The sequence below is a fragment of the Apostichopus japonicus genome, chromosome 20 (genome assembly GCF_037975245.1).
Source record: "Apostichopus japonicus isolate 1M-3 chromosome 20, ASM3797524v1, whole genome shotgun sequence".
NCBI classification, from domain to species: domain Eukaryota; kingdom Metazoa; phylum Echinodermata; class Holothuroidea; order Aspidochirotida; family Stichopodidae; genus Apostichopus; species Apostichopus japonicus.
The window spans coordinates 19,015,461-19,033,386 of NC_092580.1; the positions used below are offsets into that span (position 1 = coordinate 19,015,461).

Genomic DNA, 17,926 nt, shown 5'->3' on the forward strand with positions numbered 1-17,926 from the left:
GATCTGGCCACAAAACTATTAAAGTTTTTCTTCATTGTAATATCAACCTATTTGAATGCTTTGTTTTGTTGTCAATCATCTTTTATTTCTCTCTGTTGTCAGGTCATTGCCTATGGGTTGATTTTACATCAAGGTGCCTTCTGTAGAAGTGCATTCAACTTGTTAGATCTCCTTGTGGTCGTTGTTTCCCTCATCTCCATATTCATGGCTATCAAAGAGTAAGCCACACCCATTTTTAATTTTTCAAAGGAATTTAATCATGAAATTATATCAATCATTAAAATGATCATATTTGTTCTATTATTCTTCAGTCTTTAATGTATGAACATTTCATTTATCTATTTGTAAAATCTCTAAACATTTGTTATCTGTTTTGTCTTTTTTTCCTCCCCATCAGCCATGGTAATACTCCATTTTCTACTATCAAGATTCTTAGGGTGCTTAGGGTCCTGAGACCATTGAGGGCCATCAACAGAGCTAAAGGTTTAAAGGTATGAAGTTTATCACATAATATTGAATCAAATACATTCATTGCAAATGTATTGTAGAAATATCAATCTTGTGACTGTCGTCAGCTTTCTTCTTCTTCCAAATATAGTTATCGTATTAAAACACTGGTACTGGCCATCAAATATTGATAGCATATTTTGTCCCCATCATTTTACTAGTAAGTCGCACAAAGTTTCAATAACAATTAGGAGGTGGGGCGGGTGGAGGGAGGGAGGGATCAGGTAATCGGGGGCTGTTGTTCAAATTATTTCTCAAAGGCAGCAAAGTGCTTTAGGAGCAATGAAACACATCTTTTTTGCTCTCTCTGTTATAATGATGATGATGAAGGTGATGATGATGATGATGATGTTGATGGTGGTGGTGTTGTTGATGATGATGATGATGATGATGATGGTGGTGTTGGTGGTGGTGGTGATGATGATAATGATGGTGGTGGTGGTGATGATGATGGTGGTGGTGGTGATGATGATGGTGGTGGTTGTGGTGCTGATGATGATGGTGGTGTTGGTGGAAGTGATGATGATGATGATGGTAGTGGTGATGGTGGTGGTGTTGGTGGTGGTGGTGATGATGATAGTGGTGGTGCTGATGATGATGGTGGTGGTGTTGGTGGAAGTGATGATGATTATGATGATGATGGTGATGGTGGTGGTGTTGGTGATGTTGATGATGGTTGTGTTGATGGTGGTGTTGATGATGGTGGTGTTGATGGTGATGATGATGGTGGTGTTGATGATGGTGTTGATGATGATGATGTTAATATCTTTTGCTTTTTTCAACAGCATGTAGTCCAGTGTGTATTTGTTGCCATCAAGACTATTGGTAACATTATGCTTGTAACCTTGCTATTGGTCTTCATGTTCTCCTGTATCGGGGTCCAACTCTTCAGTGGACGATTTTACTCATGCTCAGACGCAGAGAAATTAACTGAACCAGAATGCCAGTAAGATTTTATTTCCATTCTGGTTTTTTCTGTTGCCATTATTTACTCTTTTAGTTCCTATCGTATATAGCTACATCCGAACAGCTTGTGGAAATTTCACACCCTGCTGAATTTTTATATTTTATCAACTGAAATTGGGGTCCTTCCCCCCGCCCCCCCACCCTCTTCAGTAAAAGTATGACTAACAGGAATCATGGTCACCTACTAGGGTTAGGAAACTTCATTTGGTGTAGAAGCACAAAGACTTATATTCCTAAGGTCACTGGCTCCAATCTCTTTCCAGCCATCACTTCCTTAAATTGCTCTCGGTGTTGCAGTCTGTATTTCTGTTGATGGTTTGCGGATGCACTTTAGCCTTTTCGCTGCTTCCAATAATACGTTACGAAGATAACCATCATGGAAATATGCCTTTAAGCATGATTCATGATGCTTAATGCAACCTTGAAAGTTTCCTTTGGCAGATATGAGAAGCAAAACCATACAAGTAGAAATATAATTGCAACTTAAATCACTCGCTTCAGCTACCCATTCACAAGAATGGAATCTGTCTGTTCAACCGTAGCTTTCTATAGATTCTATGTATAGTCAAAGTATTATAGCCAGAAAGTATATGAATAATTTAATTTTCTTCCTATAGTCTCCATGGTTTGAGACATGTTATCCATGTCTCTCCAACAATACACAACTGGCCTTGATACACCAGCAGTGTTATTTTCAGTGATTTTATTCCTAGTGTTCCCCCCCCCCCCCATCGACATATGTGTAGAATTTTTATAGATAAAGTGATTATCAACAAATAAACATTATGGAAAAGTCATAAACAACGTGTCAAAATGATTATATCACCCATGATTTCATTTGTTGTGTTCGCCCCATCGACGTCTGTGTAGAATTTTATGGATAATGTGATTATCAACAAATAAACATAATGGAAAAGTCATACACAACATGTCAAAATGATTTAATCGCTCATGAAAGATTTTGTTGCACACTATATGTTCCCACATGTCAGGGCTTGTGATTTTCATTCTGACTATACCTCACAAGTATTGAGATACAAAACCATCATTGACCAGACAAAAAAAAAAAGAAAATATAAAAATCTTAGAAATGGGCAGAGACCTTTTTGGTCCAATTATCGATTTTATAATCCTTCCATTAATTCATTGATTTTCATTTTTTCTAGAGGGGGATACAGATGAAAAAACATTTCATCAATATAATCATTGAATCATAAAATGTTTTCTTAAGAGCACTGCAGCATGTGGTATAGGCTGTATCGCATGCTAGTGGCAAATACAATAAATGGTAAAACTGCATCATTGAAGTGGGAGGGACAAGGGTGGGGGGAGGGAGGTTTGGCCCCTGTTCTTCCTGATTCTGCTACATGCCAGCAAAGAAACCAGCATCTTGAAGAGGTTGTGGGCTCAAGTCAAGTAAGGTGTGTTTCCATCAGGAGTAATCCATAGTCTGTTTTCCGATCTTCGGTAATCTTCCAAAAGATAAAACAACACAAAACTATTGTTTGGATTAACAGCCAGTATTTAGTGAAATCCAATTTCGATTACATCCAACTATCACGTGGTGCGAGCAGTTCCTTTGAGGCCTATATTTCCATGTTTCTTTCATCATGGCATCTTGTTAGCTGATGTATACAACAGGAGTATCTGGAAGCTTCCGGTTCAAGTAATTGGTGCATACAGGGTGTTGGATATACCGGGAAGCAATCAGAGCAACTTGTATGCTGATGTATAGAACAGGGTTATCCGCAAGCTTCTGGTTCAAGTAATTGGTGCATACAGGGTCTTGGATATACTGGGAAGCAATCAGAGCAACTTGTATGCTGATGTATAGAACAGGGTTATCCGCAATCTTCTGGTTCAAGTCATTGGTGCAAAGAGGGTGTTGGATGTACACAAAGTTGTCAGTGCATCTTATTTGAGATTAGAGAACATGCCTGCAGTTCTAATTATTGACTCTAATATATCCTGATCATCTATGCTTTGTTTTATTCTCTAGGGGAAAGTATTTTGTCTATAAAGATGGAGACTTGGATGATTACAGTATCAGGAATCGAACTTGGGATCGAAATGAATTCCATTTTGATGATGTTTTAAGTGGCATGTTGGCTCTCTTCACTGTTGCAACATTTGAAGGCTGGCCTAAGTAAGTATTTTTCACATTTTTCAAAGTACCTCTAAGCCAACATTTATACCTGACCCACCGCACCCCTGCCCGACCTCACCCTCAAAACCACTCCTCCTTCTATCCTATGCATGGCAAGATGACACAGGCAGTTTAGGTACAGGAGCATTGGTAATTACTGTAATCACTGTGAGTTACTTTATTGTGCATATAATTGGAGAATCAGGAAGTGAGAGGGGAGGGGGGGGGGGGGGAAACAGGTATCACTTAAGTTTGGTTAGTTGGCTCTGTTTTTTCTTTCTTATACATTATTTCCATTCAAATATTTCCATTTCAATTATTTCCTATTCAAATATTTCCATTTCAATTATTTCCTATTCAAATATTTCCATTCAAAAATTTTCCAATCAAATACCTTGTCAAATATTCCTTGTAATACAACACTTTTAATATGGGTATTTCTATTACAGTTTAATGTTTGTATGCAAATGTATCCATGATTTTGCCTAACTTTTCAGATTATTGTATGTTGCCATCGATTCCAACGAAGTTAACCACGGCCGTATCTACAACTATCGCCAAGTCGTAGCAGTATTCTTCTTCGCCTACATCATCGTCATCGCATTTTTCATGGTCAATATATTCGTCGGTTTTGTCATCGTCACATTTCAGAATGAGGGTGAACAAGAGTTTAAAAACTGTGAACTAGATAAAAACCAGGTTTGTAATATCTGTAATTTATTTCTTTGTTAATATGCTTGTACTATTTTCTGCAGCAGATTTATATCATAGTTCAACTCCGTATCAATGGGAAGAAAAGTGAGAATTAATATTTCCTTTTGTAATAATAATAATAATAATAATTTATTTTGTAAAGCGTAAAATCCACAAAAGTGCTCTAAAACGCTATGTAACAGCAAACAAAGAAATATAAAAATATGACACAAAATATGTAGTAAAAAATACAGAATTAAATACAATATAAATGAGTATGAAAAATGAAAAAACATGCACGTTTGAGTATTGCACATGAAAGAAATTTAAATACACAGTTTAAAAATTGCAGTAATGCTGTCTAAAAAGGAAAGTTTTCAGCTTTGATTTAAAGGTCGTGAGAGTAGGAACAGTTTTCAGTTTTCAGTTGTACTGGATTATTTTGTTTGATGGTTCCTACCATCATCTAGATTTGGTCATACCTCCACAATTGAGAGGATTGCCTATTTAAGAAAACAGTTTGTTAAGAATACGTTCTTTTGGATCGTTCACAGTTGTAAATGCACATATTGCATGGTAAAAGTGCAGTTTTACTTTGCAAGCATGTTTAAAACATTGTACCCTATTAATTTTTTCTTTTCAAATTTTGTGCGTTTTTTGTCGAATGCTAGGAGCTAGGAAAACTTTGCTTTTGGAAAAGCTTTTAGACCAATACTTCACAGTGTCTTGGCATTATCCAATTGCATAAATTTCTTTGTGCTGTTATAATGCACCATGATTTTAAGTATTTGCTAAGTGCTGTCCTTGTCACCCTTTGTCACCCTGTGCTATAATCACTCTTCATACATTCATTAAAATATTTCCTTTTTTATCTTTTTATCTTGCAGAGAAACTGTTTAGAATTTGCTCTTAAAGCTAAACCAGGAAAGAAATACATTCCTAAGAATCCAAAGCAGTTACATATCTGGAGGTTTGTGTCCTCCAGACCCTTTGAGTATGCCATCTTTATACTCATTATGTGTAATACTATTATCTTAGCAATGAAGGTGAGTAGTAGTTTTATATTGGAATCTTACAAGAGCCATAATTTGATTGTTTATAATAATAATAATAATATAAGAATTTGTAAAGCGCTATTATAGAGTCATTCCTTGCTTTGAAACTAAACAAGTCTATCTACTTCCTTCATAATCTACTAGTTTTTTAATAAATTTATGATTAAAAAGATGCTACATCTTCAAATGTTTCTCAAATCATCCTTCTGGCCAAGAAAGAACAAAATTTAATAATACTACTGGCAATAACAATGCTTGTACCAAAAACTATATTCAAACAAGGGTGGACTTAGGTGAGCTTAGAAAATGTTTGTGAGTGGAAGTAAACATTTGTTGTCATCAAAGGCATAAAGCATTATCTTACAGGGATCTGAGGTTGAAAGAGTTGCAAAAACTGAATATTTTTTAGGGGTATGTGTTGATGAAAATGTTATTATATAGAGGGATGTATGTCGAAAGTATTTAGTAAAAAATATTACATTGTGTCAAGCTTAGCTTACATTGTGTCATTCTTTAGTCAAGATGCTAACAATCATGTTTTTGCGTTCTGTTGTTTTTCATCATATTATCTATGCAGTACCTGTATGGTGTCATTTCATGTTTGATCTTTGATACCCCTGTTGATAAATATTTTTATATTTACAGTGGTCATAAATGAAATGAAATCAACCGTTGAATTTTGGACAAACGCAATTCTTTGTTTTATATTGAAGCACAAAATGACACACTATCTCACAAATAATGATAAGGTTTCTTCAATGATAATAAGTTTCCTTTTGAATGTCCCTTATCTCTCATATGCAGTTCTATGGCCAGTCAGATCAATACGAGTATTTGCTAGATCGGCTCAACATAATATTCACTGCTATATTTACGATGGAATGTATATTGAAAATGATAGCATATACGCCCAAGGTAGGTGGAAATGTTTGTTTTTTGAAAGTCATCTTTACATAATACGTGAAAGCAAGTACTTGATTATTATTAATCCCTGTCTGCAAAACAGCAAGGTTAAGTCATGATACATGATATGATATGCCACATGTGATATGGCATATGTGATATATGATGTGATATACCATATGTTACATATGATGTATGATGCATGTCATGTGATACATACTCTATCATGTAATATATGACATGTGAGATAAGGCCTGTGGTATATGGCATGTCATATGTGATATATATTTATAAATATTACGGGATGTGCCATTTATAACATATGATATATGGTGCATGTCATGTGATATATGATGTCATGCGATATGTGTTCTGTGGTACATGATATGTGATATGTCATATATGATATATTACATGCTGTGCCATATATGTCATGTGATATATGATATGTGATGGGATACATGACATGTGATATATGACATGGTGTGCAATATATGTCATGTCATATATGATATGATATGTCATGTGAATTGTGATATCCCATGTGATATGTTATACTTCCTGTGATACATGACGTGATATATGATTTGTTTCAAATAACCTATGTCATGTGATAAATGACATGTGCTCTGTGATATATTATTAAAAATTGACATGATATGTGATGTAATCATAACTATGTATGCGATTTCAGAATGCAGCAGTCCTTACATCATACATATCATGAAGTTCAGTGTCAGTTTCTTTTGACAATTAGGATGCAGTATGTTCAAATTTATTTTCCAATCCATTAAAAATTTGAGTATCTAATAGGCTATTTCCAAAAGATAATTTTCACATGACATCTGTGCAAGTAATGTTGTCTGACTGTTACAATAATCAACCACTCTAGGGCTGAGTACTTATTCATGAATATTCAGTCATTATATATGTACATATGTACGTACATACATAATTCCTGTTACATTAAAAAATGTCATTCTCAAACCAAAAAATCCAGAATTATTGATGTATGTGCTGATTGTTTCATTTATAGAACAGCTGACTGTTTCAGTATTTACTGCATATACCTCTCATATGGGTTTTCAATCTTTTTCATCTTCTCATTCTAAATTTCTTCTTATTTCTTTAAATAACCTTTATTTCCATTTTTTCAGAACTACTTTAAAGACGTTTGGAACATCTTTGATTTTATAATCGTCCTTGGAACCATTGTACATATTATTATCACCAAACTTGATGTAAGTTAAATATTCTTCTATTAACTAAAAGAATTTAATATATGGTAGAACATATAACTGTTCTTATAAGCTACAAATCAAGTAGGGTTTATTTGGGCATATAATAAGGATTTTATATAGGTGTTGAGACTTTTTTCTTTTCACAAAAAGGGATAACCATCACCTTAAGTTTCAAAGGCTGAGCTACTTGACTAGACATAGTCATGAAAGCCACATGGCCAAAATTTTGTAAAGAAATATTACTTTTAGCTAAACTTTTGCGACTACATTTTAGATAACTTCATAATTCCAATCAGAGAAATTTACATAATTTACACAGGTAAGCATGATTTTTTTTGGGAGGAATTGTTTGCTAAAAAAGCCTTTCATTCATTTTATGAATGATACAATGTGGAAGCATTCATCCAATGTAGGAGGACCCTGTTCACTTGGTCAGAGGCTACTATGGGACACATAAGGAGACAGAAAAAGAGGTTTTTTTTTAAACTTTTGTCAGTGGTGCCTGTGCTGCAACCCATACAACCTCATGATTACTTTCCTCATGGGTCAGAAGATGATGTACTAATTTTGTTAAACTTTTCAAGAAGAAGAGAAAAAATAGACTTCTGGCTTATGCCTTGTTGTACATGTATAGTACGTAGATGATCGAAATGGAATAAAACTTGCAAATCCTGTACCTTCAAAATTGAATTGTCTAGTGATTCTATTTCAAACTTAATCCAACAATATGTGAAATTTTGTTTAAAAGGAACATCATGTGGTTTCATTGTGCATTGTTAGCATAAGTATGGTAGACACATAGTATGGTGTGATACTTTTCAAAAGGTTCTCCGATCTGAACATATCTGACAGTTTGAGAGGAGAATCATTGATGACAATCATTTCTTCTGAGTACTACAACATTGACCAAACATGAATAATAATAAGTGGAATATGCTAATGCTCTTACATTATACAACATTGATTTGATTTCCTTTTGAAAGTCACAAATCATTATTCAACTAGCAGTGTCATTGTGACTGCGAAGGTGAGATGGGGTTATGAGAGAACGGGTGAGTGTTAAGAGAGGGGAGATATGTTAGGAGGGTAGAGGGGGGGGGGACAGAGGGCAGGAGGGAAATTCTGTTTATTATGCAGTTGAGCATTTCTCACAAACTTGTTTGCAGTATAGTCAGGTAAGTGGTTAATAGTTTCTCTTCTAAATGGTTCAGGAGTCTTTTGAGAATTTCACAGTTTTAATGGTTGACAAGATACCATTTAAGTGGCTTGGGGTTCATCAGTTAAAGTGACTGGACTATTCATTCTAATACACAGACCATAATATCAGGCTCTCAGATGTAGCACAAAACTCAATGGAAACATCTAAAGACTTGTATTGCCTCAGATGACAATTTTACAAAATGTTACAAAGTTCTCAAGGATAGATCTAGTTAAATGTTTTAATCCAAGGGTCCCGTATTGTTTGAAGGGAAAGACCATGGATTGGTTGAGTGATATAGAATTTACGAACAATGGTGAATATCATGAATAACAAAATTTTATCTATAGAAAGGTTTATCGGCTCTCCAAGTTTTCTTTGGTCTAGCGCTAAAACATATTAACTCTAAAGTTCAGTGTAAAGTCATTCTTTACACTAATTCATTTTAGTTGAAGCATATATAAATTCCTACCATTACACATCACTGAGGGATACTTCTATATGCTTATATCTCTTGTTAGGTTTTCTCCTATTAAATGATTTTATTTGTTATTCTTGTTATTTTTTTCCTTTGTCCTACAATGCTTATGTCTCTTGAAATGTTTCACAGGACTTGGTATGGATTTTCATTCTGTGAATTTTTTCACAACACTTTGTTCTTCTCGTTGTGGGGGGAGGGGGGGTGGGGGTGTCGTCAGTGTTTGTAAAATCTGCAACTAACCTTTGTAACAGCATTCCATCACAAGTTCTCAGTCGTCAATTGAAAGATGTTTACTTTTCAAAATATATTTAACACATTCCAATTCCGATTCCTCCTTACTCATTTATTAGTAATACATCCAAATATATAGCAGACAAAATTGAAACATCCTAGGCAGACTTGGTCTAGGAATTTTAACAAGTAGTTTTTTGTCTTACTATTTTTCAGCTTATCTGAATGTGATTATATTCTGTTATGGAGGGGGTGGGGTGGGGGGTCAGGGAGCATCTGTAGAGATTAAGCTCATTTTATTCAACAAAGTGAGTTGGATAATATTCTGGTTGTAATTCAGGTATTAAACCTTAAAGATTGTTGGGTAGAACATTTTGTACAGGATATTAGTATGTTGCTATAATTGACTTTTAATAAAGTCAATCAAGAGGGTTATAATATATTTACCGCATTTATTAAAAGTTTTCAAAAAAATAGTTGCTAGCGACAGATATATTGGGATAAAGGTGAAGAATTGGAAAGGTGTCATCCCAAGGGTTATTAATTTAGCGATTGAATGTTATCTTGACTTGTAAATCTTGCTTCAGAAATAAGCTTAGATGAGATCAAAGTAAAGGTCAAATTAAGAAATCACGTAGAATTTGGAATGCTGATATAGGACAGGAGAGATGTATAGCTTATATTTCGAAGTTGTATTTACACTGTTTGTACTTTATTTTAAGATTTTTAACACAAATTTTGGTTTTCCAATAACATTCATGTACAATTGTTGGCATGTGGACCTGGTACCTCAGAAGAATGAATCAATGCATAGGATAGGCTGGCAAGATATAGTTTTAGTTTTTTTACTAGAAGAACCAGACAACCAATAAAAAACGATCAAAAATCGTAATAAAAAAAGGCTCTCAGCATCATTCATTCATAATGCTGAACAAATGAATGATAGTTTAATGTATTTAAGCTTATGTGCAATCTAGTCCACCACCCCTCCCCCTCCCCTCCTATGGAACCAAACCTAGTAGTTTCCTTAAAGAATATATGTGAACCTAGTACTAATTTGACTTTTTGTCTTTAGTCTCTCATCATTAACATATTAGGCCGCTGGATTAATCAATTTTAACAGGTCAAACATGTCACACTGTCACAATTGTGCTACAGTATTTGGATCAGATTCAACGGGAGAATGTCGCTAATTCTTTTCGTTTAGAGAAATGATTCTATCTTAAGTCCTAGTGTGACACAGCAATAACCACCAGAGGCCACAAATTCTGATATGCTTAAAAAAACATATCTTGCAATATTTTGACAGTTTGGGAGTTTATCCTTTTTTTCTTAAGATTTGGTGACAATTATGGGTGCTCACCAGTTTCCATAGTGACTTAATATATAGAGGGCAGTCTACACTGACTTTTTGTTCCATCAATCTAGCGATGTTTTGTCTTGCTTCACTTTATGGTCCCTTTAACATTTTGTGTTTATATTAACAATGTAGAGGATCAGAACTGTGAAGCTTAATACAAAATTATGCAAGTAAATCGATTTTGTATGTAATGACATTTTTTTTTTTTTTACATTTGTAAAATAGCATTTCAGCCAATGTAAGATTTAACAAAATTGGTTGAGTTTAGAAACCACTAGCTGTAAGTTGTTAAATTTTTCTGTAAAAAACAACATTGATATTATGGCAATCTGTTTGTTTTTGACCTTACAACACTTTTGAATGGTGTTAGTTTTTCTTTTGTGTCAACAGGAGGCAAACATCTTTCATGGTTTGGATCAGGTATCCCAGCACATGCATGTAGGCCAGGCAATTAATAAGTTCATGCATGCCTGATCCTTCCCCCTCGCTACCCACACACACCACACACACACACGCCCACCACACTAAATGGTGCTACACAAAATGTGAGCAAAGTGAAATCTTGTCCAGCTGGCACACAGATAGTAGTCCAATCGTCCTATAAGTATTACCTCTTGTCAACACAGTCTCTTCTCTAAATCTATTCACTGTCATGTGTTTCTCTGTGGTCACCGATTAGGCTCACGTAGTTCACACGTCGGAACTTTCCCCGCGATTCACTTCTTCATTCCGCCCGCCACTGTATACTATAAGAGATGTGATCGTACATGTTATAGCCAACCCCCTTTCCTCATTTTCTTTGTTGTATATCGTAGATATCATGTATGTAAACAAGTCAACTTTCGCAGTGGAGACATATACCTTTTAGAATCAAGACTGAACCATTTACCATTTTAAACAACCACCTACTCATTTCCTGAAAAACATCTGCTTGTTCCTCCAAAATAGTTACCAGTATATTCATGCACTGGTTTTTTACTTTTTTTTTTATACAAGACCATAATATTCACTGAAGCAGAGCTGGAGATGGAGGGGGGTTGGGAAGGGGAGGTAATGCTTTTAGGTCAGGGGTGTGTAATGTCCTTTTGTATTTCCAGAAAACAAGTTGTCCACTCCATGTTCTTTTCCCTGTCTATTTTGAAGATATTTCAACCTCCAGCTAAAGAAGTAGTTACTCATTTTGTGTATTGCCCTAATTATCTGCCACATGTAGTCTTTGCTTGTAAAGTCACTCTGTTAAAATTATGAGTGTATTAAAGTTATTGAAATTACCCATTTGAGAGCAGGTTTAGATGGTAGGTGATATCAACAGAAAACAAGGTAGTATGATAGGTAATGAATAGGAAATGAGGTAATGATTAGGTAATGAGGATAGGTAATGAATAGGTAATGATGTAAATAAATAGATGATGTAGTATGATAGGTAATGATTAGGTAATGAGGATAGGTAATGATTAGTTATTGGGGTAATGAATAGAACAGGTAAATGAATAGGTAAGGATAGATATTGGATAGGTAATGTATAGGTAAGGAGTTAAAGCGACATACTATGAACAAGAAATTAGAAGGAAGGTATTTATATTGCTTCAAGTAAATGTATTCCTCTCCATACTCTCTGCATTACTACATCCCTGTAGTAATGTTGAATTTATTCACTAACTTTTCTTCTAATAGCTACCAGCTGAACTTACTGCAGGGGGTCACTCAGTGTAACCTTGATCAAAGAATGAACTTACCCTATGTGTTTATATATACTAAAAGCAAAAAAGAGACTGATTTAAGTTGTAATAATTAAATACAATACAAAGGATAGACAGGTAGAATAATTTCCATTGCTTCAATTTTATGGACCATGTAATAATTCAGAAAATTGAAAGGGATGAAAGGAGACCTAGAAAAAGATTATTACAACTTCTTCAATGATGAGGATGATAATGAGAGGTGTAATGGTGAAACTTAGAAGCAGACTGACCATACGTGAAGTAAGAGCAAGAGCCATCAAGTTTTGAAAGAATCAAGCTTATTTTCTATCTGGGAGGTCATTTTGCTAAAGATTTTTGGTAAAGTGCTATGGGGCTCCCCAGCCACTACCCAAACTAAACAGAGGTTGGTGTCATAAGTTATAAATATATCATGTGTTATGGGACTCCCCAGCAACTGCCCAAACTAAACAGAGGGTGATGTCATAAGTTATAAATATATCATGGGTTATGGGACTCCCCAGCAACTGCCCAAACTAAACAGAGGTTGATGTCATAAGTTATAAATATATAACATGTGTTATGGGACTCCCCAACAACTGCCCAAACTAAACAGAGGGTGATGTCATAAGTTATAAATATATCATGTGTCATGGGACTCCCCAGCAACTGGCCAAACTAAACAGAGGGTAACGTCATAAGTTATAAATATATCATTTGCTATGGGGCTCCCAGCCGCTGCCCAAACTAAGCAGAGGGTGATATAATAAGTTATAAATATATCATTTGATATGGGGCTCCCCAGCCACTGCCCAAACTAAACAGAGGTTGGTGTAATATGGATCCCTTCTAGTTCCGCAAGACTTGACAAGATGCAATCTAAGACTGCAGATCGTAACGGTACCATATGAGTAGATCAATGTTATGTACAATTTCATTTGTGATTATTGAAGGAGAGATCTAGTGAAACATAATAAGTTTCAAGACCAAGCTACCTGTTTTTAGCACTGTACATTGTGTTTTCTAAAGCATACTTTTCATTTGGCAAAACTGTACAAATGGAAGCATTAACTTTGTCAGTCTCCCAGCACATCTATCAGTAATTTCATCAGGCAAGCTGGCATGCTCGCATGCTGGTGAGCACTTTCACACGATTGTGTTACTTTGATTCAGAGATTGTTAAGCAGTACAGATGACTGGGATTAGGACCCCCCCTGTCTGTTGGTTTCAAGCATGGGAGTCTCAGTCTCCCACTGCCCCTACTCATGCAACTGTCATGGAGATGGTCATGGAGTGGGTGGGCACTGTCCCCCCACACAGTGTCAAGTTTACTCTGGAGTATAAATTTCGTCTACCGTAGGCTGGGAAGTACCGATCACCTCTTCCGCTTTCTTTCTAATTCCATCGATACGATCTATAGGGAAATCAAGATTTGTGCCGTGTCAGTCATTTTTTTTAATTAAAGATTGAATTTCAAATATTTAAATTTCAAAGAAGGATAGTAGAATATGGGATTTTTACAACTGATCATTTTGGAGAGGAACAAAAATCAAAACAAAACAAAACTGTTAGCAAACTGCCTATCCACTGTGTAAAATAATGTGTAAAAGTAAAAGGGCCTGACATTTCCATCCTAGCAGTCTAAAGAAGATCCTGCTAGGATCGAAACGTCAGGCCCTCTTACTTTTACACAATTTTGGAGAGGAACAATGACAACAATTTCGTTAGTGAAAAGCTTCCCAGGTGTGCTTCTTCATCATTTTAATTTCTTATTTTTGCGTCTCTTAAACTTTCAGTTCAGCTTCCTCATTCTTTGTATTTCTCCTGTCACATGAAATTATTTTTTACTTTACTATTTGTTTTTTAATAAAATTATTTTTGTCTCTTCCCATCTTTACTCCAAATTTCTTGGACAGATTGTGACAGTGGTAAACTTTTTATTTCATTGTCCCCCCTTGTTCTTTTCAATTCTTCCTCTCGATGGTGGTAGTTTCACTTTTATCTGCATTTTTGATCGATCTATTTTGTTTTGCTATCTGAAGGTTTCAGACTCCTCAAGTATATTTCTTATGTAGTCTACAGCACATGTTAAATAAAGAAAAGTTGATATATTTTTTTAAGGATTGTAGCTGTAACAATTATTAATGCTGGTCCAAATTACCCAGTTACTTGTTTGTTTTGCTTTATTTTTTTCTATATCATTGTACCTACAGTTGGGGAATGAGTCAGTTAATAAGTACATTACACTTATCGGTGATCCCTCTTGCATCAAAAGTAGTTTATAATGACATGTACCACAATGAAATAAAGCAAAATGTTTCAATTTTATTCTGGCATTGCTAGAAAGAAACTTGTAATTATGAACTCTTAAGTAGAATAAGGCCAATAAAATAAATTCTCCAATTTTACTCAGCAGAAAAAAAAGGATTATTCTCTATTGAAACTATCTCTCCAAACATTTTGGGTTGATAGCAGATCAAATTATAGCATGCTGAATATTTAGATACAAATTAACATCATTGTTTTATTTCATCTTAAAGAAAGGGAATCCATTTTGATACAGAAATGAATTATCCACATGAGAGTGTTTTAGTGGAAACTATATAAAAGTATAGTTTGCTTGAAAAACCATTTATATCATCTTCTAATTCAGCCCTCTTTTGCAAAAATTTCAAAATGTGATGGTTTTCTCTTAAGTTTTCTACTTAACTCTTTCAAAAAAACTTTGCTTTAAAATGTTGCATCTAATGAAGAAGTGTGTTCCCTTCTTCATAGATGTATGACTTAAAAGGGTTTCTTCTTTAGTAAAAAGCAAGAAATTTTCTATAAAAAAAGGATAAAAATTAAATGACTGGTATTATGGGAGAGTGTTATTAAATACATTGCCTCTACAAGAATGAAATGTTCCAAATTTGATAAATTGTAGTTTGTCATTGTATTCTCTTACTGATTAGCTGCACTTTTTTATATTTTTTCTTCATTTTTTTGTATTTTGTTTAAGAAATTGGACATTCATTTTTTTAAGTAAACAGGTAAAAATTGTCTGATATTCTGGAAATGAGTGTTGACACTGTGACAATTAATATATGAATATTCTACAAGTAAAGAGAAGAAGTGAAATTAAAACTGTTAACTTACCACTAATATCTACTGCCAATCACCTGTATAGCTATATATAATTTAGAGGGCCTCACATTTTGATCCTAGCAGAAGCTTCAGTGTCTCCAAATCCTTTAAACATTATTCAATATTCCAATTTACTTGCCTGCATTAGTCTGGTTCTTCTCTATTCATGTCAATTTTGGCCCTCTGAAGAACATCCTTTTAGGCCCTCTGGCTTCAGAACAGTATTTGAAAACATTCTGAAGGAAGATGAGGAGGATATCTTACCGCATTGCCAGTAAAGGAAAAGTTAAATTTTTAAGCAGAAAAGCAATTTTTTTGAAACTCATTCAATTTTCATGGAATTTTGTGTCTAGCTGTAAAATTTCCGAAGTATTCTTGTGTTCAAATTAAAAAAGAGTGTAAAGAATATAGAGAAACAAAAATCCCTTATGGTTACAGAAATATGAAATTATTCTACAAAATACCTGCTTCTGATTAGTAGCAGGGTGAATGTTGACAGAACAGGAGGAAAGGCAGGGCCTGTTGTCTATAAGAGGTGGGGGGAGGGGGGCAAAGCTAACGTTGTCCTGATTTTGTTGATGGTTGGGTTCATTAGCAAGCACAAAATCATTGCAGAGATTACAATTTGCCTAAAAAAGTAATAAATAAATTTCACAGGCGTTTTTAGTTTCCCACCCCTAGATGTATCACTACAAGATCATTATGTTACTTTGGTACTTTTGCAAACTAATATTTGATTCCTTCCTGACTCAATAATTTACAGTCGCAGACGGCACTAAACTGATCGTCTTATTTTTGTACCATAGGAATGATCCAATACCTTGTATTCTCTTTCCTATGAAGTTTAAAAAGAGTTAGTTCCTCCATTAAGTTTCTTAGCTGTGGTAATGGAAGAGGGAAGAGTCAAGGGGGGGGGTGGGTAGGAAATAATACGTTGGTTTAAATTGATTACTATACTATCTGTAACTGTTGCTCTCTATAACAGCTTACTGGTAGAAGGACTAAAGGGGGGTGGGGAGGTGGGGGAGGGGGAGTCTTCATAGGGTACCAACATGGTGATTATTTATCACTAACAATTCTTTGGAAATAATCTCGGAAAGTATATCCCAAACAGTCATGAAAATTAGAAAGAATGAAATGAGAGGAACTTCCACGGATTAACAAGAGAACACTGTCTGTCAATCTAAACACTATTTATGCTTTCAGGTAATGTTGAAATTTATATGATTGTTACAGCATGATATAGCAAACAATTATTATTTTTAGTACTAAAACGATCTGCATATGGAATGATAAAATGACATTGCATCTTGATTAAGTAGAATACTTACTATAGGAGCAAAATATTTTTTAGACTTCACATAACTTACATTGTCCTCCTTTTTATATCCTCTTAACTCTCCATTTTGAAACAACATTTTCTTGTTACAACTTCTAGATTTTGCCATGTTCCTTTTTTTCACACGTAAGAACTATCTCTATTCAGATATTATCCAAGTTTTACATTGCATGAAAACTTTTACTAAAGAGAATCAAATTAATTGTTTTGCCTTTGTTTAGATAAAATTGCTGTAAAACAATGAGGGGGGAAGAGGGAAACTCTTTGTAGAGAATTATAAAGTGTTATCACACAGCTTGGAAAACGTCGAGTCGAAAATCGCGCGTAACCTACAGTATGACAACTGAAACAATTCACAAAGTAATTTGGACTTAAAAAAATGTGATTGAACAGAAACAAATATCCAATTGAAATGCTGAGAACTTCTAGTCCATGTTATATGGATATTTGCAATGATTTCATACATAGTTCTTTATGTATGTAGTGTATTTTTTTCTGTTTGATACAGGATGCAACGTAACATAGAGTGTAGCTATAAACTGTATATTTGACTGTAAGGAATGACTTGAGCTATACGCCATTTGGGTTGGATTCTATAGTTAAGCTAGTATCTGACTTTTACTTTAAATTATGCATGAATCGCATGTTGGGATAGCATCGTTATATCATTCAAACAAATATCATATTCATTCCAAAAGTTACATCTTACCCAAATTATATCTCCATCCATACTGTCGTAACTTAATCAGGTAATTTTAATGTACAAATTTAAAGTTGATTTCTAGCTCAACGAAAACCTGAGAAATCGCCTGAATTTGAATTTGATGATATTTTAGATCTGTATTCTTCTATGATAATATTAATAATGATTTGGCTATGCATAATTTACAATGTACATACATCAATAGAGTACTGTACGTGCCATACTTGACAATTTCTGTGTCTCCCTTCCGATCAAACAGTTAAGCAGCTTTCACATA

At 34.6% G+C, this 17,926-nt stretch overlaps 1 protein-coding gene across 8 annotated transcripts in view; it reads left to right on the forward strand.

The window, feature by feature from the left end:
* LOC139962086 (voltage-dependent L-type calcium channel subunit alpha-1D-like) overlaps positions 1-17,926 on the forward strand; it is a 226,109-nt gene that overhangs the window by 162,039 nt on the left and 46,144 nt on the right. For all 8 annotated transcript variants that reach the window (XM_071961947.1, XM_071961945.1, XM_071961949.1 and 5 more), the window contains 8 exons: positions 103-218; positions 398-491; positions 1,293-1,453; positions 3,473-3,619; positions 4,117-4,318; positions 5,200-5,358; positions 6,172-6,282; positions 7,428-7,511. In XM_071961947.1, the coding sequence (XP_071818048.1) occupies positions 103-218; positions 398-491; positions 1,293-1,453; positions 3,473-3,619; positions 4,117-4,318; positions 5,200-5,358; positions 6,172-6,282; positions 7,428-7,511 (1,074 nt within the window). The remainder of the gene's footprint in view (positions 1-102; positions 219-397; positions 492-1,292; positions 1,454-3,472; positions 3,620-4,116; positions 4,319-5,199; positions 5,359-6,171; positions 6,283-7,427; positions 7,512-17,926) is intronic.